Source organism: Dunckerocampus dactyliophorus, chromosome 17, assembly GCF_027744805.1.
Source record: "Dunckerocampus dactyliophorus isolate RoL2022-P2 chromosome 17, RoL_Ddac_1.1, whole genome shotgun sequence".
Taxonomy (NCBI): Eukaryota; Metazoa; Chordata; class Actinopteri; order Syngnathiformes; family Syngnathidae; genus Dunckerocampus; species Dunckerocampus dactyliophorus.
Genome location: NC_072835.1, coordinates 16,165,176 through 16,187,963, shown reverse-complemented (window position 1 = coordinate 16,187,963; position 22,788 = coordinate 16,165,176). Strand labels below are relative to the sequence as shown.

Sequence of the window (22,788 nt, the reverse complement as noted above, 5' to 3'; positions counted from 1 at the left end):
TACTACTTCTAGTCACAGTTTATTTATATTTCATTATGTTGTGGATTCTCTTAAAACGAAAAACAGCAAACGAACAAAAATATCTAAATATAATGGAATATTGAATCTTTAGTATGGATGTTAAATTTTAGACCTTTTCAATTAAATGTTAGATTTTTTTTGCACAAATGTTATTTATTTTCCAATAAAAGTATTTTATTATTTTTTTATACAATAAAACATGTAAAAAAAAAGTTATCAAAACAAAAAAATTGTCACTGCCAAAAATAGTTGTGTGTTTATGTACTGTATTATTATACGCAGTCTTGTTCATAAATATTTTAAAATATACATACAATATATATCATATTTTATCATTTACTAAAAATACGAATTTACTGACTCACATTTGAACTCTTTTCAAAATGTCTAATAATTATTATTCGGATGGAAGAAAGGGTTTCAGCCCAAACCATTGACAGTGAATTACAGTAATTGATCAATGTATTTACCATACTGGCCCAAATAAGTCAGTATTTTTTCCCTAGAAAAAGTCATATACAGTATGTGGGGTCTGGAGATTTATTCATGCCAAACAACTTCATCGAAAATGACTGGTTTGTCTTATATTCAGGGTCGTCTTATATTCTGGTCAACACAATACATTTAGTCTATGGAGTGTTGCATCTTTAGTTAAGGCGATTGAAAAAGACACGCTTAATTACAACGGGAATTTGATTTGACAGACAGGGAGTTTTTGGAAGGAACCAGCAAGGTCTTTTTCCGGGACTCTCAGCGCTATAAGGGGGGGACAAAAACGGTGTTTTGCGAGCTAGACTTAACAACGAAGCATTTGAACGTCACTTAGGGCTAAGATATATTCAGATGTCAGCGAGTCGCTTAAGTTTGACAAGGAAAAAGACATTTTTGATAGCAAACGGTAAGATGCCGAACATTTTCAGCTTTTATTTGACGTAACACCAAGATAACATTGAAGTTTTTTTTTTTTTTTAATAAAAACTAAAAAGTCACCCATCTGGTAATACACTTCAAACCGCACATGAAAAAAAAAGTCAGCTAGTTTTCTGCCCGGTGCAGGTTGAACTGCTGGAAATGTTCTCCACTCTCCGGGATGTTTGTTTGTTGTTTGCATGGTCACGTCTGTCCAAAGTGGTTTGCTTGAAAATGTACGTCTCGTGATTGTGCTAACGCAGATCACTCTACAGTCTGGGTCAAGGCTTGTGGCTGCCCGTCAGCAAGAGCTTTGTGGTGCCGCCGGTGGAGCTGTCCATCAACCCCATCGCCAGCTGCAAGACCGACGTGCTGGTGATTGAAGATCCAGGGGAGGTCAGGTCAGTCGGAAAACAGCTTGCATGTTTTTGCTGTGATTTGTTATTCTGTTCTTACTTTTTGGTACATAATCCTGATAAACACGAATCGCAATGATACCCCACTGGGGTCAAGGTAGTGAATGCACCATTTCCATTTTGTGGGTTTTTCTTGCTTTAAAAAGGCGAAAAGACTGTATTTTCCAGTGACGTGCCCCCCACCCCTTCAGGATGAATCTAGTGCTGCAAGTGCCTCCCTTTTGACATTTCTGCGTATTTTATTGTCCAATTAGCAAGAATAATGATGGCACACTTACATGAAAGGCATTACACGGGCTGTGGAATGTTTCTGCCACCTTATATCATTGGCAGCATGCCAACAAACAGAAACTGACAGGCGCCGTGATCCAATTCAGTGCGCTCACTGAGTGCTCTCAGACGGTAGGCAGGGCTTGCTCACTAAGCCGAGAAGAGACGCTCGCGGCACCCTCGTCTCAGATTTCTGCCCTGCGTTTGATGAAGAAATGGGCAAATGTAGCGTTTGTTACTTAAGAAAATATCAAAAACGATTGGAATAATACAGAAAATACACGTATAATACAGTTTCTCAAAAGGCCCCATCAATTCTAGAAGTAGCCCCAGTTGAAAAAAATGTCTGGAAGGTTGTTAGCAAGTTAGAAAACAACGGAGAAGATAGCAGTGATCACTGTGAGAGTCCTCGATCTGTCAAGCAGTTAAGACATACAGTATCATACTTGTCCTGTTTTGGTTTTGATTTACCATTAAGAATGAAAAAGAAGGGTTGTCTTATATACAGGGTTATCTTATATTTGGCTCATTATGGTATTACAAATTATGTTTTTAGGAAAAAAGTTGCATATTTTGTGAAAAGTGGTATTTAAAAAGAAAAACGTCAGAAAGTCAATTTTTTTTTGCTTTGTTTTTTAGAGCTGCCTTGCAGTAAGGACTCAAGATGATTAAGGTCTCTTTATAATACATATAAATAGCTGGCGTTTTATCATAAGTCTTCATATACTGTATGATTAGTGTTAAAAATACCTATCGGAGAATTAATCACTTTAAAGAACGCATAAAAAGTTTGAAGATAAATGACTATCCTTTTAATGACTGATTAAAAGCCCACTTCAGGTAACGTGCCGTGTTTTGTACTTGATGAGTCTGTGTAACATGGGGACATCTGTCAGATTGTCATGAATAATGCAGTGACGTCTCATTATCCAAAGTACTTTTTTGCCCTCATGGGGAGCGTTTGGAGTTTGTAGCTCGTGGTGAGTTTTAATGCAGGCATTGATGTCATTTAGGCCTATGATAAATGTGTTGTGGCGAATTACGCCGGAGCTGCTGCTTCTCAAAGCGCACCGTTTCCTTTAAGCGCTCTTACAAAATCAATTTGGATGTTTTAAAGCTGAATCATGTCAGTCGATGTTGAAGCAGAAGTGGAATCATTGATTTTATGAGCAGTGACATTTAAATAAGGACAAATTTGAAAGCGCATGCAGAGGTAGATGACGCTGCTAGATGTTGACCACTCATGATTCAAATGCAGCTACTGCTATTTTGTGGCATGAATCAATTAATACATACATGTAGACAAAATACACCAAGAGGTTGCCTACAGCCACAGCTGTTAATACTCATGTTTGTTGACCTAGTGCTAATTAGAGACCCCAGCAGTTATTTGCTGTTGTGCACCTCGATTAGTTGAATCGAGGCATTTATTGGCGCATGTACGGCAATGACAACGTCTGAAAAATGGCAACAATACTAAAACTGTATTTATTGTGACACCTTTATTATAGCGTATTTCTAGGTGCAAAAGTATTACCAACATCACCAGCATTTGAATGAAGGTTGTAATTTGAACAAGACACAAAGCAAAAAGTCTGTAAACGATACTATCCAAAGCACAGCAAATTCACAGAATGCATTACTTCTTTACACATGTCTATAATATTGTTGTTATACAATCTCCAAAAGTATCAAACGTAAAGCAAAAAGGCACAAAACGTGCCTTTTTCATACCATACCATCTCAAAGCAAGCAGCAATATGATACGTTCACTTTTGGCTTGTCTTGCAAAATGCATAAAGACCGAAATGATTCATACCCTGTGCCCATATTTTCAGCTGAAGTGCATTTTGTTTGGTGAATCTTTTTAGTTGGAAATGGCACAAAACAATGTAAATATGCATTGCAAATATTCATCGAAAAATACATAATTCCATTTTAACATAATTTAATCAATATTTTGAAATAATAAAATGTATCTATATTCTTTTTCATGTAAATAATGTAGTTTATTTCACGATATGTAATTGTCTCTAACACAACTGTAAGTGTTGCAACTTTATTAAGTGAAATTCACATTTCCAGTCAAAATATCCCCATTCAATAATAAAATTAGATAATAACAATAACAATAAGGATTCCCTGCTTAGAATGTGGCCAAAATGTGATTATTATTTTTTTTTTAACTGTAGCAGACATTCTTTTTAAAAGCTGTATTTTTACACTCATATTTTGCACTTAATGCAATTCGGTTTTAGGTTTTTGAATGTTTACCTTGAGCTAACTCCAGCATGACTGACAGCTGTAGCGCTTTTCATCAGTGGAAAAAATGACGTCTTAAATCCCAGCATAGCCGTAGACGTGTCACCCCATGTGATGAATGACTTCACTCAGTGTGATCAAGCGCAACGTCAAAATGTGCCATTACTCAGTGCGAGTGACACCAGAAACAAATTCATAAATCCACCTCGCGGGATCTCAAACGATGTGCATATCTTTATTTTATCACTGCTGTTTTCCACCTACTACGCTTACTCCTTCATGGGAATAGGATTTAGTTTTTGGTTTTTTTGCAACAATATTCAACAAGAGTCAGCATATTTGCGAAGAGCATTAATCAAGTGCAGGGGCACACCAATAACGCACTCTGTAATCATGCCGCTGCACTGCTCTAACTTTGGGCAGTGTCCCTCGGTCGTTCATCATGTGCACAAGCAAGGGAGATTTATAGCAAGTACATTAGTCACTGTTTAGATGCAATGAATATGCTTCAGGGGTCAGGTGAGTTCCAAACGAATTGATCTCACTTTGCACACAATTTGGAAATTCTACTTAGAATATGTCTTTGTCTATTTTGGGAGCAAAGGTCTAGGATGTACAAATGACTTCCAGGTCACTGATGAAATATAGGTCACTGATGTCCATTGGTGTTTTTATATAGAAGCATACAGTTGTCCCTATTCCGCTTTGCACAGTTACTTAATTAATAATTACTGTTTAGTGGTTGACTGTGGTCTATTTTTAGTCAAAAATATTGAAAGACGTATGTAGTATTCTGGTCTCTAGAGGTAAGTAATGAGACATTACATGGGCACTGCACGGAGTCAGCCGTATGTTCAACATGACAGAGTGACAAAAAGCTCCTCCCATTCCATGTGGAAGTGGTACGTTTTTGGCTTCTTACTTTCTTCGTCTCCCCCACTCCGTTTGAAACCCTTTCTTAAGTTTAGAATAAAATAAATTGGAGGCTAAATAGTTGACTCGGTAGCATGCTGTGCTTAAAGCGGCAGCCGTCTCTTGCGTCTCTGCAGTGATCCTGTAAAGTTGTACAATGTGGTGTAAACAATGAACAAATAAGAGTGTAAAGGTGACTATAGGGATGTTATTTCATGTCCACAGGGCTCTAATAATGGTAAAAAATGTATTTAGAAAGTCATGAACAAGTTTTCTATGCTCTAACTATGAAAATATTCCATTTATGAACTCATTCAATACCAAAGACGTAGTTACACGTTTTCATAACCCTGAACAAGGTATTTAAGCATCTTTTACGTTGTTTTGCGGGAGAGGCAAAAAGAGGTGATGACGCAACTCTCCACTAATGGATTTCACTTCAGAGCAATTTTAAGCCATAAAAACGGCCACAGGAGCTCGGCAGAGATCATGTGAATGGAAAAATCACACATGACAGGAAGGAGGAAGTGAAAAAGCATGTGCAGAAGCATGTGCAGAAGGTTGTATACTGTAGTTCGGTTCCAAATATGAAAAACTAAATACTTCATGGTGTTATATTTGTAAATAAATTGTTATTTTGATGTAAAACAACCCCTTTTTTGTGTTGTTTATGTCGGTATAGACATTTAGATATTTATAGATATTTGAGCTGTCACAAAAGCAAAAAAAAATATTTGTGTCAAAGTGAAAGTTATCTTGAATTGTATCTTTTCACAAAAAAATATTTTTCTCCCTTTTCTTGTCGGGAACTGAAATTTTCCTGAAACTTACATACAGTATGTTCCACTGCTGATTACTAAAGGACGGAAAAAGGTAGAAACTAACATTTTTTTTCTGATGAAAGACAGGCATCTCATCTTTCTTTTGGTAGTTTCAATGTGCATAAAGTCATAGCACCCAATGTTCTGTGTGCCTTGAAAGATCAGTCAAAATCGTCTAAAAAGGTCGGGGTTGTCTTTTGAAAAATGGCTGGGATTGAATGAGTTAATAGTGAATCCGACTTCGCAAAATTAACTTCTCGCAGTTGGGTCTGGAACCAATTAACCGCGATAAACTGAGAATGACTGTGCATACTACAAAAACGGAGTTTCTCTCTCCTGACTTATGCTTTTTTAATTGTAATTTCTCTTCCAACCAATGTTATAAATTAAAAAGAAAAACACTGAAGTCCTCAGTCTCCTCTTGGACCACAGTTTATCTATTAAGGTTTATCTCTGTCCCCCTGCACCGTTTAAGGATTCGGTCTGAAAAACGAAGGTGTTTTTCAACTGCCTTATAGACGTATCTAGACATTAACAGATGGCATTATCCGTTCCAAACTTTCGGAATTTTCCAAATTTTTGCCGGTCAGCTGTGGATAACAATTTACGGTTCTCATATGTTATTTTTGCCGTTTTTAAGCGATACTCTCGCCGAATCTTGCTTTTAGGCTGGGCAGGCGGACAGCTGAAGAACTCACCATATGCAAAATTACAAAATTAGAATAAAAAATGAATTTTTTCACAACCATGACATTTTAAATACTCACATATTTCCTGTAGACCAGTCCAGGGTGTACCCCACCTCTCGCCCAACGTCAGCTGGGATAGGCTCCTTAATGAGGATAAGTGGATGGATGGGATGGACATATTTCATGTAGGCAGCCTGCTCGTCATCATGCTCTCTGTAAATCGCTTATGGGACTTGCACACAACCTCGAAATGTGATAGTAGTCCAGGGGCTACGACTGTTGTGATAAAACTGGATGTTCATACATTTTTCAGCATTCATTTTGGTTCTTTACTTAAGCAAATGTTACTCGGGCTCATACTTAAGTGGATGTTTCCGAGACGTACGTAGATGTTACTCATGATGTCCTACCATCCATGGCCAAAAAATTGGAATTTTTGACCGTCTGACACCGTAAATATTTAGACAGAGGCAGACTGAATTTTCAAACGGAGCAGTGGGACAGAGACTTTAATGTGGCCAACAGCCACACGCCAACAAGTGTAGACACATTGTTTTATACACTTTTACTAGACAGAATGTCCCAAAATCCTAGCTGGACGTCTTTTACAGCATTTGTTCTCCCAGTTGTCAGCCATTTGGACTCCCCTTTAAAAGACTTCAGAATTGATTGTTGGTTCTTTTCCCCGTATTTCCGTCTCACTATGCAGAAAGCCAGTTAGTATGCGCTTCACAGCTGCGGCAAGCCACAATTTTTTTTTTCTGTTTGTTTGTTTTTTTGGCCTGCCTCACCTTCTCCATGCTTCATTTTTCCTCTATATTAAGGAGTCATTTGTCAATGTTTGGAGGTCCTGGTAGAAAGAACGGATGTCCCATATTGCCTTTGTAATTGCAAAAGGACGACGTCGAATCACAGAATAATGCATGAAATTAGTTTCTTTGCGTGCGGATGTAAGACCCAACATAGAAAAGGAGCGAGATGTTTTTAGGTCATTGTTTAAAAATAAACAGAGGTAAATAAAACTGTACATAAGGTAGACAATTAAGGACATGGGAGAGCTTGTCACAATATGCAAACTTGCACTGTGGACATTTTCCCGTTTCTGCACAGTTGCATAATGGTAGTGAAACCTAACAGAGTGAGAAAAGTGGACAGAACACTTGCACCACATTTTCAAGGGTTGTTATCAGACAACTGTGGCCAAACAAACCTTGGTAGAGAAATAGTCTCATTCAAAGGCAAATCTGCATCTACAGCCGTATTTACTTCCACAATAGCACTGGGGTTAAAGCGGTTCAAGGATCTCCTCACAGTCTTTTTTGGAGGTACTGAAAACCTTGAAGTAAATGTAATGTCCTCTCGGTTGCCATGGAAACTACTGACGCTGAGAGTCTTTTTTTTCCGGTTGTTTTTCTGGTCCTTTTCACTGGAGTACCACAGTTATGTGTGGTTATTCTGTGCAGGCCTACGTACTGTGCATACCTACAGGTACATAGCTTTGAGATATCCTCAAAGTACTGCAGCTGCTTTGGCTGAAAGGTCAGAGTGTACAAATATGTGGCCTAAGGATGTCATTAGCGTGTGGATCATGTACCCTGGATGGCTGTCTTCAAATGGTATAGTATATACTGTATGTCAAATCCATCTCCAACGGGTTTGGCAGGAGCTGTAAGAAGAAGAGCGAGACAGGTCTAACAGGCACAATGGAACAAATGCTTCGGACCAAAATTATTGAAATTTGTTTTACTGGAGAGGTACTCGGCAATGCAATATTGCTATCTGTTAATTAGACACTGTGAGAGGAGTTTCAAAAACTTTTTGGATGAGTGGAGAACGCATTAAATTTTGGAGACGGTCCGGATGAAAATGCAGAGTAGGGAATTTATTTTCCATATTTTTAACATTACAAGCTTTTGTATGTACCCTGTTGGCCCGAATATAAAACTATTTTTAATCAGTTATGCAGTTGTAATCCATCATTTATCGCGGTTAATTAGTTCCAGCCCTGACCGTGATAAGTGAATTTACACGAAATAAGATTTCTTTTTTGTTTTTGTAGTTAGAACATTAAAAAACTGTTTAGGACCGTCTAAATTTTGTTTTTAACATTATTACACCCCTGCAATTGACTGACGACCAGTTTAGTTTATTCATCCATTTTTATGCTTGACAACGCTTATTAAACAAAATATGCCTTTTTTGCTAATAGGCCATACTCACCACGAAACAGATTTATTAATTTATATATTTCTGAAAAAGTGTGATAGAGTCAAGCCGCGAAATTCGAACTGCGATGTGGCGAGAGACGACTGTACACATTTTTTTTCGATAGATCATTTGATATTCAGAGTCAGGGTACTGTATAAGAATGTATACATGCAAACCAACAGGTGGCGTCAAAGACTTCTCCCCGAGTTATTCAGAGCTTTTTTCCTGCTACACACTCACACTCATAGGGATCGACGCACAGTCATCAAAAATCTAGGACTGGCTAAAATAACGCATTAACGGCAGTAACTCATTTAATTCATCACGTTAACCTTTTAGGGTAATTAACGCCCATCATGGCAAGTCACACCTCTCTGTTATGATGGCGGACAAAGACACAGAGTCACACAGAGTCTGACTCTTTTTTTTATAACTTTATTCTGTCCTGGACACATCATGTCAACATTCTCTCCACACAGCCGCTAGGTATATTCAAATACCATAACAACATAGTTATTATGTGTGCATGTGTGATCTAAATAAACAAAAAGGTATTCTTAGCAGCATTTTAGTGTGCTGGAAAATCCCAGAAAACAAGGGTGGACCGGGACAAATATTCGGCCCAGGACTTTGTGGTTCAGACTGGACCCACCCTGTGGATCATGGGCACTACGCACAGAGCTGACTGTGCCAACCCGCCCCCTATTTTGTGTTGGCAGCGGCATGTTCCCAGCCCATCCTGGGAGATAGTTACCATAATTACCAAAGCAGGGCAGAGCAAAAAATATATCGAAATAAATAAACGTCCGTCAATCAGCCCATTATTTATCGGCCCGCCAGAAAAACTCCCCGTACTATCAAAGGCCAGTCCGCCCCTGCCAGAAAAGACTCAAAACATGTAAATTCAACTGAAATTACGTGGTGTGTTTGAATGCGACCCCTCATGGCTCATAATAACACAGTTAAAGTGTGATTCCAGTGTTCTGCTACTATTAAAGAGAGCCGTATTGTGCAAATAGATTCTCCGTGTGACGTCTTTTAACATGCTGTAAAGATTAAAGTACCCCGCCTCTCACCCGAAGTTAGCTGGGATAGACTCCAGCATACCCCCAGGACCCTGATTAGGATAAGCGGCATAGAAAACGGATGGATGGATACTGAAAACATAATGTCTGATTTTGTATAAAAATATTTCCACAAATGGGTCTTGGAAAAAAAGAGGTTGTTTTCTATTTGGGCCAATATGGTGACACTTCCTCATCCACACACATATAATGGTGTTTTCATTTAAAAGACTTGGTCCAAAACAAAAATCCTTTGTTTGTGAGGTGCTATTTTATCCAATCAGAATCCCCAAAACAATCTTAATGGTGCGTTCTGACGTGTGTGCACCTCAACATAATGCGGGTGTAGCTATCTATCAAGGGGCACCATTTGGGCATAATCCAAATTAGAAGTGTTGTAGAATTGTTCAGGTGAGGTCAGAACTTTGCTGAAACTATTATTATTAAGCATTTTCTTGACGAGCGGTGGATATTTACTTCCTCCGAACAAATTAACCGCAGTAAAAAAATATGACACAAGACCATGAAATCCTCCCTACTCGACAGTACACCCGTCTCGCCGTCATTTATGATGCTGCTGTTTATAGAGTCGAGTCACTCTCAAGGCGCTGCGTGGTCTCTGTTGTGCTATTACTCTTTTTTTGTTTGTTTTTTTGCAAATAAAAACACAGAGGTCGCTCACCCCGCCCCATTCACTCTGACAGCAACCGTGCGCGGGGGGGCCCCAGTGTATGGAGCATGACCGGGCATACTGCAGTGAAGCAACGCGCTGTAGTCTGGCTGACAAAAACAGTCTTTGGACATGATCGATGATTTTTGTAGTGTTTTTTCACCCGGGAAGCATTGTGGTTCCAGGGGTTAGCATTGTTGGCTCATAGCAACTCTTAGGACAGGGGTGGGCTAAGTTTGTTTTTTTAAACTGGAAGGCCATTGAAAAATGACCCTACTAGCATGATGTATAGCATATACTGTACAGTGGTGTGAAAAAGCTTTTGCCTCGTTCCTGATTTATTATTTTTTTGCATGTTTGTCACACTTAAATGTTTCAAATCATCAAACGAATTTAAATATTGGTCAATGACAACGCAACTGAATAGAAAATGCAGTTTTAAATGAAACCTTTTATTATTAAGGGAGAAAACAAATTCAAACCCACATGGCCCTGTGTGGAAATGTGATTGCCGCCTAAACCTAATAACTGGCTGGGCCACTTTTAGCAGCAACAACTGCAATCAAGCGTTTGCGATAACTTGCAATGAGTCTCTTACAGCACTGTGGGGGAATTTTAGCCCACTCATCTTTGCAGAATTGTTGTAATTCAGTCACATTGGAGGGTTTTCTAACATGAAGCACTTTTTTAATGTCTTTTGCCACAGCATCTCAATAGGATTCAGGTCAGGACTTTGACTAGGCCACTCCAAAGTCTTCATTTTGTTTTTCTTCAGCCATTCAGAGTTGGACTTGCTGGTGTGTTTTGGGTAATCGTCCTGCTGCAGAACCCAATTTGGTTCCAGCTTGAACAGATGGCCGGAAATTCTCCTTTAGGATTTTTTTGGTAGACAGCAGAATTCATGGTTTCATTTATCACAGCAAGTCTTCCAGGTCCTGAAGCAGCAAAACAGCCCCAGACCATCACACTACCACCACCATATTTTACTGTTGGTAAGATGTTCCTTTTCTGGGACACAGATCTTCCAAAATGTTACATTTTTGTCGTGTCGGACCACAGAGTATTTTCCCAAAGGTCTTGAGGATCATCAAAACAATTTCTGGCAAAATTGAGGTGAGCCTTAATGTTCTTTTTGTTCAGCAGTGGTTTTCATCTTGGAACTCTGCCATGCAGGCCGTTTTTGCCCATTGTCTTTCTTATGGTGGAGTCATGAACACTGACCTTAACTGACGCAAATGAGGCCTGCAGTTCTTTGGGTATTGTTGCGGGGTCTTTTGTGACCTCTTGGATGAGTCGTTGCTGCGCTCTTGTGGTAATGTTGGTTGGTTGGCCACTTCTGGGAAGGTTCACCACTGTTCCATATTTTGGCCATTTGTGGATAATGGCTCTCACTGTGGTTTGCTGGAGTCCCAAAGTTTTAGAAATGGCTTTATAACCTTTTCCACACTGATAGAGCTCAATCTCAGTTAAGTTGTGTTTTAATAGGGGGGGCAATCACTTCACACACGGCCATGTAGGTTGGGATTTTTTTCTCCCTTAATAACAAAAAGTTTAAAAACTGCATTTTGTGTTCAGTTGTGTTGTCATTGACTAATGCTTAAATTTGTTTGATGATCTGAAACTTTTATGTGACAAACATGCAAAAAAAAAGAAATCAGTTTTTCACACCAATGTACATATTTCCCTAATAATCATGTAATAAAGCCAAACTGCTTAATTTGTGATGTAGGTTTTATTAATTTATCTTAATTAATTTCTTAATTTAATAATATGTTCACATAAAAAAATTACACAACCGATTCTGAACAGACTATCAGTAACGGCTTAGACACGGAGAAGAGGTAGGATTAAATAAGGTCTGGTTCTTCCTACTCCTTTTCAGACATGTTGAATGTGCAAGCGTAAATATGCCATTTACTTCAATGTAATTTGGTAAGCATGTGCGAAATAATTCAATTCATTCCCATTACCATAAATTCTATACCTCTTCCAGGCTTTTGTTCAAGCTTGGTGCAAGTTGTACTTCAGTTTAATGAGCTTCCTGCTCTGAAATAAACAACTCGCTTAAGGGAAAACCTACCTTGTCATTTTAATAGAAATGTATGCATTCCACCGTCTGACAGAAAGAATATATCTCAAGAGATTTCTGTACATGTCTTTTCCGTGTTGGTGCTTTTTCTCTCATTCCCTTTCATAAAACAAGAACGCACGACTTCCATCTTAATTGCACGAGAAGTTGCAAGGTTATAAGAAACTACGTTCCAGACAGCGAGGGATTATGTTTAGCTGCTTAAGCATTCCTTTCCATTTGTCATTTCTACTTTTCAGGACATATGGAAAGGCATTTTCATATGCTTTCTTTTTTTTTTTTTTTTTTTTTTTATTTAAACCCAGAGACGAAGCCATGATGTCCACGTATTTCGAGACTGTCGAGGACCTCCTGGCATCTTTTGGGCCGGTCCGTGACTGCTCCAAAGACAACGGCAACTGCAAGAAAAATTTCAAGTGTGTGTCGGACCGCTTGTTGGACTCATCTGGCTGCGTGGTAAGTAGGCAGCGTTTGCTTCGTTATTTTATATTTATTGGTCTTGGTTCCCTGCAGATGTCATCTTGTTTACCTCGCCTTTTACCTGTTCTTGTATCAAACTCAGGTTAAAGATGCAGGACACTGTAACAAAAACAAGATTCCTATTAGGATCGATTGACTTCTTGGGAGAAACTGGGAGAAATAGCCACATTTCTACCAAGTGGAACGCTTCGCTTGGGTTTAGGTTTGATCAGCTAATTCCAGTCAGGCTCTCCAACCACCGGGTGTGAACTGATAGTAGTGATAGTATCATGTGTAAATCATATAATTAGGTTTGTCCGATAATTATCGGCCCGATATTGGCTTAAAATGTGATATCGGCCAACAGCGCTATCGTTTTTTAACCTACATTGAAAGCTCATATAGAGCTTTTAGCGTAATGCCGCGTAACTGCAACATTTCTGAATCAAATAGTTAATACTGTGCCGCTCACAAGCCTGTGAGGATGCCTCTCGTTTATACAGTCACACGCGCACAACAATGTCTTTCATCTTCTCAGATGGCTCAGATAAGAGCACAGGTCATAATTCACTACACGACCGCAAGATGCATTCAGGGACACACCGAACATCACAAGAACGTCTTTATTATGCGTCTAAATAAACAGAAAGACAAAGAAAAATAATAAGTGGAAATTTTTATGCGGAAGTACAGTTTCCTGCATTTAAGTATGCTCGGAAATTTTTTAAAATACACTCAAAATGTGAATTCAACTTGAATGAGGTGGTGTGTTTGAACGCAAACCCCCATTGCTCATAATAACTGGTTCTATTCTTATCACTCACGTTGTAACCCTTAATTCGGGTGTACAATTTGCTACATTTAAATATGCTGGAAAATACACTGAAAACAAGTCAATTTCAAGTAAATTTCAAGTAAATTACGTGATGTTTTTGAATGCAAACCCTCATTGCTCATAATAACACATTTTAAATAAAGTGTGATTCAAATGTTCTGCTACTATTAAAGAAACTAGTGTTAGGTAAATAGATTTTTAAAGACGTGTGGTATCTTTTAGCTGGACTGAAATGTTCAGTTAATTTGGAGCTGTTAATACATGCACATGCATATATATATAATACATTTATCTTTCTTTAAAAAAATACAGTAAAAATTTGCATATTTCAGTAATCATTTCAAATGTTGATTAATCATGATTAATTCATTTGAAACCCATTGTTCATCTGATTAGAAAAAAAACAATAATTTGACAGCACGAATATATATATATATATATATATATATATATATATATAGTAGATTTAATGTTATAAAATAAGAACATGAAATGTATCAATCAAAATAATAATCAGCAAATTCATGTATTTTAAACAATACCCCTTTAACTAACTAATTATCTACTCAGAGATGGGTGGAAGAGAGACATCGAAACAACTGTACTCATTTAAGATTGTTGTTACTTTAGTTGTTGTTACTTTTATTTTACTCAAGAAAAAGATATGTGCTGTTACACATCGGAATCGGAAATTGAGAGTTGGACAATACCAGCAATCAATATCAGTTATTGGCAAAAAAAGCCCATATCGGACATCCCTGCATATAATAATAGAGCCGTAAAGGTGCCGTAAAAACAAAGAAATACCAAAGATAAATCCCACACGAGTGAGCCGTTTTGCATCACTGCCACCAGGGTACCAGTGAAAGGACGTTTTAAAATAAACGTGGGTTGGTGGGAATAAAAGTTCCTGGAAATGTTGGTGGAAAATGGACTATCGACTACCCTTAGAAGTTTCTAGGTTAACCGGCTGGCAAACGTCTTCCCTTATTAGGGAGAGGAAGAACAACGTTACAGCTGTCTCGAGTACAAAGACTTTGGAAAGTTAAAATACTGCCATAGAGCACCATATATATATATTCTGCACGGTGCATAGAAAAAAATAAAAAAAACAAGGAAAAGTGACAACTCTTTGGTTTCGAAGATGAACACAGATGTGGTATTTTTTCTCCTTTTTTTACCCTCATTTAGGTGGGTGTTATTTCAACCACCCTTGTCAGAGTAGGTGCTAACACAGCTGTGATATGCCACACGGATAGTGTCAAATCCATTATCACAGTCCTTCAAGGCTGTCTGCAGCTCTCAAGACATTTTGGAATCCATTTGAGGGGAATTAAATTCTAGTCAGAGACGAGCGCAGACGTTTTCAAGACATTCCAGAGGAGGATGCAAGCGGTTTTATTATTTGGCTGCTAACCTTAGTTTTGCAGTGAAAATGCTGTTTGGCACCATTTTTGGTTTGTTTTTTTTTTGGTAAAAAATAAACATGTTTATGACACATAGAGTACCTCACAAGTGTACAGCTTTTACAGCAGTATAGATTTACTGTTTACTGAAAATGACTCCAACACTGTAAGGAGCCCAATCACACCTCCAAGATAACAAGTGCCTTGTGGAGGAAGTTGAAGGTGAAGGTGATGGAATTGCCAAGTATGTCTCATCCAGACCTGAACCTCATTGAGCACCTGTGAGGCATCCTAAAGCGGAAGGATGGCTCCACCTGTGCTGTCATCATGGATGAGTGGAAGAGGATTCCAGTAACAACTTGTGCAGCACTTGTGAATTTCATGCCCAAGAGGATTAAGGCAGTTCTAGATAACCACGATGCTCACACTAAATGTTCAAACCATGGACTGTCTGGACATGAGTACACACTCTGAGGTGTACTCATTTGTGTTGCCAGCTATTTAGTCAATGTCGGGTGTGCGTTGAGTGATTTTCAGTGGATAGTAAATCTGTAGTGCTATACAAGCTGTACAATGACTACGCTAAAGCATATCCAAGTTAGTATAGTAGTATAATTAGTAGAGTACCTTCCCTTTCACTTTTGTGAGATACTGATATACCATATGTCCTCTTAAAAGGGAACCATCTGCACAGATAGTGTGATATTGATGGTCTACCTCCCATCAGTCTGCATCTCTTTTGGGAGAGGTCTGCCACAGTTTTGTAGCTACAGATTTAAATCCATCATTTTGACCTGACGGGTTTTAGGGAATTTGTCTGTCTCCAATCTCATATTGCGGTGCTTTTGCACAGAAAGACTGCAAAGGATAACAGTGTGAAGCCCCGAAAAAAGAATGCTTGACTGCTCCTGGTTTGCATAAAAGCTCAGCAGGGAGGATAAATAGCAAATCCTTCCCGTGAGAAGTGTTGTCATCACCTTTTACCCACAATCCTCTGTGTGGCCCTACAGCATCGGTATGTTTACGAGTGTGCTGCTGCTGGTGCAGCATTGCACAGCTCGTTTGCCCTCACTACCGTTTGAAATTCAAAGGTTTGTGCTTTTAAAAAAAACGTTCTATGAATTATTTCATTCCTGTTCCAATCCGCACCTTCAGCCAGATGCTGCAAATTGGACGGCTGCAGCCGACAAGGGGGAATCGATGTCTGAGTGATGTCTCCGACAGGCGTCATGAATTCTATCTTAACGGATGTTTGTGATACTTATAACGGTATACTTAAATCATGAAGTATTAATGTGCAACTAGAAATTGCAATTCCCTCATAAATTGAATGGGAATGCAACACGCCACTTCTGCTACGGTGTTGTGTTGAAAGAATTGCCAGCTACAGTATGTTTTTTGTTGTTTGTTTACATTCAACAGGATTGTGCAGCATAACATCTACACTCACTGATGACCCAACTGAGGACAAAAATGCAGCTTTAGTTTCATATCCTAAGTGCATTATAACGGGCCATTCATAGGAACACAGTCTTTGGAATGGGAGTGTCTCCTGAGTCCATTCAGTGTGGCTGAGATCCAAACCTCAGTGAAGTATTAACTGTCGTATTAAACTGCCATAATCTTAAGCAAGGAAGCATTTCCAAAATCACTTTGCATTTACTTTGAGAGACAAAAAAAAATCCATGCTGGGATTTTGTAAATTAAAGAATTACAGTCATAGCCATACATTCATTTTGTGTCAATATTTTTAGCCATATTTTTATTTTGTTGTTGTTGTTTTATTGAGAGCCAATAGAGTTGCATTAAACATTTTATTTACAATTTCCCAAAATATATATTAGGTGAAGACATTCATTTAATAATGATGTATTAATATATATTATATATTTATATATGTATTATTATTAATAATAATTATTATTATTATTAAAACTTATTTATTTTGTTATTATAATAATAAATAGTGTATTATTTATATAATTATTTTATTGTTTATACATTTGATATTGTTTTATTGTATTTTGTGAGCATTAATGAATCAATTGGAAGTAATTAACATGAAACAACACAATGCTATTTGTAATTATATTGTAAATTATTAAATGATTACATTAAAATATTACAATACAGGGCCGCATGGTGGCCTAGTAGTTAGCATGATGGATGCTTAGAGACCCGTCGCATGTTTTCCCAGTGCATGCGTGGCTTTTCTCCAGTTATTCCGGCTTCCTCCCACATTCCAAAAACATGCATGTTAGGTTAATTGGTGTTTTAAAATTGTCCATAGGTGTGAATGGGAGTGTGAATGATTGTCTATGCATGCTCTGCGACTGGCCGGCGATCAGACCGGGGTGTACCCCGCCTCTCGCCTGGAGTTAGCTGGGATACAGTTGGCTTCAGCTTACCCGAGCCTAATGAAGACCGGCAGTATAGAAAATGGATGGGTGTATAAATTCAAAGAATAAAAAATACAGTAAAAATAAATACATTGGCGTCTTTAAAGTCTTGTGGGACTGGTCTTTTTGTCCCGACGACATAGTGCACATCATGTAGTTTCTACGAGATGTAGTCTCCTCCTTTATGATACATTTCTGCAGCAATACCTCAGGCTTGGGGACTTTGTTTGCTGCACGGCTATTTAATAATACAACTTCTTCCAAAGTGATGTTGTCGTCCAAATTGTGTTAGGTGGGACACTGGAATTATTACTATTATGGATTGAGTAGTTGATTGAAGTGTTTCTTCCTCCTTTATAGGATTTCGGGTCTTTCAGTAAGAGTTTTGTACCATCAGTGGAAAGTACTGGATTTATATGAGCACCTCGAGGCCCGTAAATGGTTTTGAAAGCCTAGAAGAAACCTCCAGTGTCTCATGAGTCTTCTGCCTAGTCTTTCCATCACTTGTCTTCCATTTTGTAGGTGAGCTTTGACTTTGACAAATGTAGCTTTGGACTCCGAGCAGGCGGGTTTGGAAAGACATGATTTTAGTGCAGCCCTTTTGACGTGGATTAAATCGTTGATGCCCTCATCGCAATCATTGTACTAGTCTGCATGTTTTGCGCTTGGGATGACCAACAGCATTTTTTTGCTTCATTATACAAGCATGTGATGAACCTGTGTCATTTGTTCTCCACATTGGTGTTATTGTTCAGTGAAGTTGGGTTGGAAAGAGGAAGAAAAGCTTGAGTATTTTTTTCTTGGGTTTGTAAATTGTGAGCTTTATTCAGCATGTGACCATAAAATGGTCTGATTAGCAGTCTGCTGCTCTCATAACTTGTGTGGCATACAGTACATCCTTCATTGCAGTCTGGCTGACCACCATATAATCCAGATGCCAGTGTCCGGACCTTGCATGTTAGATAGAAGTGAATGTATGGGGCATCATTGAATGTATTGGTAATGCTCAGATTATATTACAGTATCACAACATTATAGAAGTATTTCCATTATAATTGAGATTATCACGTCTGTGCTTGCCAAGAACTCCGTTCCCAGGTGTTGTGATCACTTCCAACTCTTGCATTGAGGGCCGTCTATCTTGCATCAAGAAATATGATGTTTTCCATTCTAGGGATGTTACTAAGCGTTGCTCTTAACTGGGAGTAGAAGTCATCAATGTTCGCTTGAGCACTGACCATTGTTGACATGTTTGTTTTGGCTTTGGCACGCCTGTGCAGTGTGAAGGAAAGTGGGGTGGGGGACGCTTCTCCAAGACGTTAGAGCAAGACACTGCACTGCACATAGGGATCGCGATCGGCTGCAATAGTACTAGCCAGAGGTCATCAGCTTTGAAAAGCACTTATCAGAGCATCCCTAATTATTATTATTATTATTATTATTAAGAGTTAAGCTAAACAAGTTTTTGTTTTAACAAAAGTACAAAGATTTTTATAATAATAAGGTATATAAGTAAGGGTTAGTCTAATCAGTTACAACAATGTTAAATCAATGCCTCTTTGCAAATATAAATCAAAACTGAGCACTGTTACGTTTTGAAAGGCAGACCTATTGATTTGAGCCTCATTTTGTGCCAACCTTGCATCCGGTAGGCACAGAATTAGATTGGGCGCTGTAGAGTCATAGCCCTCTTGAGTTGAAATGTTGATGCTCCCTGTGTTCCCTGGCAGGTTGAGCCCATGTAATATTTCTATGTACTGTAACAAAAGCAGCCTTTTGTTGCCTTTGTGTTCCCTATCAGAGAAAGCAGCCTTTAAATACATTTAGCCATCAAGCTTAGCTCCACAGTCTGATGGAGTCGTGGGACAAAGCAACCCTCAGGCCTCGTTTGTTATGTTGTCACCAGTCGAGACAGGAGAGAGTGTAGCATTATTTAAACCGAGACCGCTCTCCTCGGAGCACAATGGAGAGCCAGGGATGCAGAATGGAGCCATTAGCCGAGTGTGTATTTATGCACAGATTGTTCTTATTACCGTGTCTCATCCTAAATAGCACGCTCCTGACAAGTGCGAGGACACTGACATGAAGATGAAGTCAGCCCATTAGATAAGGAACCCACTGAGCAAGCTGAGAAAGTGATGGGTTTACATAAATATATATCGTTCCCTCCTAATACGAGGATCAAGATAACAACGATTAGAGATCTGTCTTTCCTGAGCGGCATCATCAGAAAAGAGTGCGATAAAACAGGAAGCCATGGGTGTAATGTGTGTCCTGGGCTTTCATTTAACCGCTAAGCTACAATGGATGCTAGTCTTTCTTACACTACATTACAGTGAAAAAAGTCGCAACACTTGTGACAGTACTATATAAATGATATAGAGTAGTCAGTGTGCAGCTTATAGCAGTATATATTTGCTATCCACTGAAAATTACTCCATGCAAAGACATTTTTGTCTAAATAGCTGGGACACCACTATTCACACACTGTCAACATGTGTAAATTGTGTCCACAATGTCAATATTACTGGAATCCTCTTCCACTTCATGATGGCATCACTGGTAGAACTGGTTAGACACCAAGCACTCCTCCACCTTCCATCCTCTTGAGGATGTCCTCAGATGGGTTCAGGTCTGCAGGAGGCATACTTGGCCGCTCCATCGCCTTCAGCTTCAGCCTCCTCAACAAGACATCTTGAAGATGTGTTTGGCCTCCTTATTATGTTGGAAAACTGCCTTGCAGAACCTTTCCCAAGGGAGGGGATTGTGTGTTTCCAGAATGTCACAGTCCAGTCATGGCCAAAAGTTGGGAGAACGACAAGTATTGGTTTTCAGTTTGCTTCTTCAGTGTTTTCAAATATTTTTTGCCGGATGTTACTATGATATATTGAAGTACAATTATAAACATTTCATACATTTCAAAGGCTTTTATTGACAGTTACTGTATGTAAAGGGTAAACATTTGTTGTGTTGACCCTTTTTTTTCAATGCACCATGGCATGCTGTCAATTCACTTCTGGGCCACACCCTGACTAATGGCAACCCATTCGTGCATAATCAGTGCTTGGAGTTTGTCAAAATTTGCACGTTTTTGTTTGTCCACTTGCGTCTTGAGGACTGACCACAAGTTCTTAAAGGGATTAAGATCTGAGGAGTTTCCTGGCTATGGACGCAAAATTTTGATGAGTTTGTTCACTGGGCCAGTTATCACTTTTGCCTCATGACAGGGTGCTTCATCATGCTGGAAAAAGCATTTGTTTTCACCAAACTGTTCTTGGATGGTTGGGAGAAGTTTCTCTCTGAGGATGTTTTGGTACCATTTATTATTCATGGCTGTGTTCTGAGGCAAAATTGTGAGTGAACCCACTCCCTTGGCTGAGAAGCAACCCCGCACATGAATGATTTCAGGATGTTTTACTGTTGGCATCACACAGGACTGATGGTAGCGCTCACCTTTTCTTCTCCGGACAAGCTTTTTCCCCCACACAATCGGAAAGGGGATTCATCAGGAAAAAAATGACTTCGCCCCAGTCTTCGGTAGCCAAATCCCTGTGCCTTTTGCCAATACCAGTCTGTCCCCGATGTTTTTCCTGGAGAGAATTGGCTTTTTTGCTGCCCTTTTTGACACCAGGCCATCTTCCAAAAGTCTTTGCCTTACTGTGCGAGATGATGTACTCACACATGCCTGCTGCCATTCCTGAGCAAGCACTGCACTGGTGGTGTCCCGATCCTGCGGCTCGATCAACTTTCTGAGACTGACCTGACGCATGCTGTACTATCTTCGGGCGCCCTGAAGCTGTCTTCACAACAATTGAACTTCTTTCCTTGAAGTTTGTGATGATCTGATGAATGGTTGGTTTAGATGCAATCTGCTAGCAGCAATATCCTTTCCTTTGAAGCCCTTTTTGTGCAAAGCAGTGATGACAGCACGTGTTTCCTTGCAGATCACGATGAGTAACAGAGGAAAAACAAAACATTTCAAGCGGAAGCCTCCTTTTAAATCTTCCAGTCTGTTCTAAATCAGTCAGGATGACAGTCATCTTCAGCCAACACTCTCACCTGCGTTAACCGAAGACTCACTGACATAAATTCAGCAGGTCCTTTTGTGGCAGGGCTGACATGCAGCGGAAATTGTGGTTTTGGGATTAAGTTCATTTTTATGACAAAGACGGACTTTGCAATTCATGCCATTCATCTTACCACTCTTCATGTTTCCCCTCAATGACCCATAGCTCCCCATTGATCAGCATTATACTGTACATCAGCCCTGGACCATGACGCGACCACCACCCTGCCACATCTGTCTTGGTATTCACTTGTTTTGCCAGCTACGTAGACAATAATGGATGAGTGTTGAGTCATTTCCAGTGCATCGTAAATCTCAACTGCTGTACAAGCTGTGCAGTGACGACTCTAAAAGTATATGACACAGGTTTCAAACCTGTTGACAAGTTATCGAAAATTTAAAGTTGATGTGCACTCAAAACTTGCTTATTTTTGCAGTGTTCAACCGCTGCCACATGGTTAAAAGAACATAACTGTACGATGTTAACTTCATGAAAAATAGTGGCAAATGAAACCTTGCACTCAGAAAATACCCACATCTGTGAGAACCGTGGTGATGGTTGGACACCACATGGTTGTTAGATATCAATACATACTTAACATGTTATTCATGTGGAGTAATTTGGCCCCATCACTACAGCATAGTTTTGTGCTCTGCAGCTGGTATGTGTTAGAAGCAAAACAGAATGTGTTCAAGTTGCTTCCTATACTAATTAACGCGTGTGATGGTGGCACACAAAAAGTAGTTGTTTTTTTTTTGTTTTTTTTTCCAATTTTGTTATCAAGTTTCTGTACTTTGTCAATATTTCCGTGTAGCAGAAATGGTCTGCATGACAGCACATCAATATGATATTCCACGATATTCCTGTCAGGTTTTTCTGTCCTTTTTTCCCTCCCAATATTCAGAATTAAATGGTCAGTGAAGAAAAGACCAAACGTTATCCCAGATTCATTTTTATCAACACTATACCTCAATCATGTAACAATTACAACCATGGCATTTCCTTTTCACCTACGACTAACAATATCAAAATATACATAAAAAAGAAGATCTTTAACCCTCTCTGTTTAATTTTTATGGTTTTGTTCCTTTCTGAATAATTATTGGATGCTTGGCAAGATGAGTAGAATTGATTTCATTTCTATCCTATCAGGTTATGAAGAGATAGCTGCAATATCGTATACAGTAAATACAATTTGACTTCTCCTCCAATGAACTTAATGAAAACTTGGGTAAGTGTGCTTGTTCTTGGTTTCTTGTTGGGGTTTTTTGCTTTAAATTGCTCCATTTTT

The 22,788-nt window shown here is 39.0% G+C and overlaps 1 protein-coding gene across 4 annotated transcripts in view; it reads left to right on the top strand.

Moving 5' to 3' along the window:
• LOC129169966 (astrotactin-2-like) overlaps positions 1-22,788 on the top strand; it is a 286,350-nt gene that overhangs the window by 134,591 nt on the left and 128,971 nt on the right. For 3 of the 4 annotated variants that reach the window (XM_054756998.1, XM_054756996.1, XM_054756999.1), the window contains exons 10-11: positions 1,194-1,331; positions 12,637-12,787. In XM_054756998.1, the coding sequence (XP_054612973.1) occupies positions 1,194-1,331; positions 12,637-12,787 (289 nt within the window). The remainder of the gene's footprint in view (positions 1-1,193; positions 1,332-12,636; positions 12,788-22,788) is intronic. The other variant, XM_054756997.1, reaches the window with a different exon arrangement.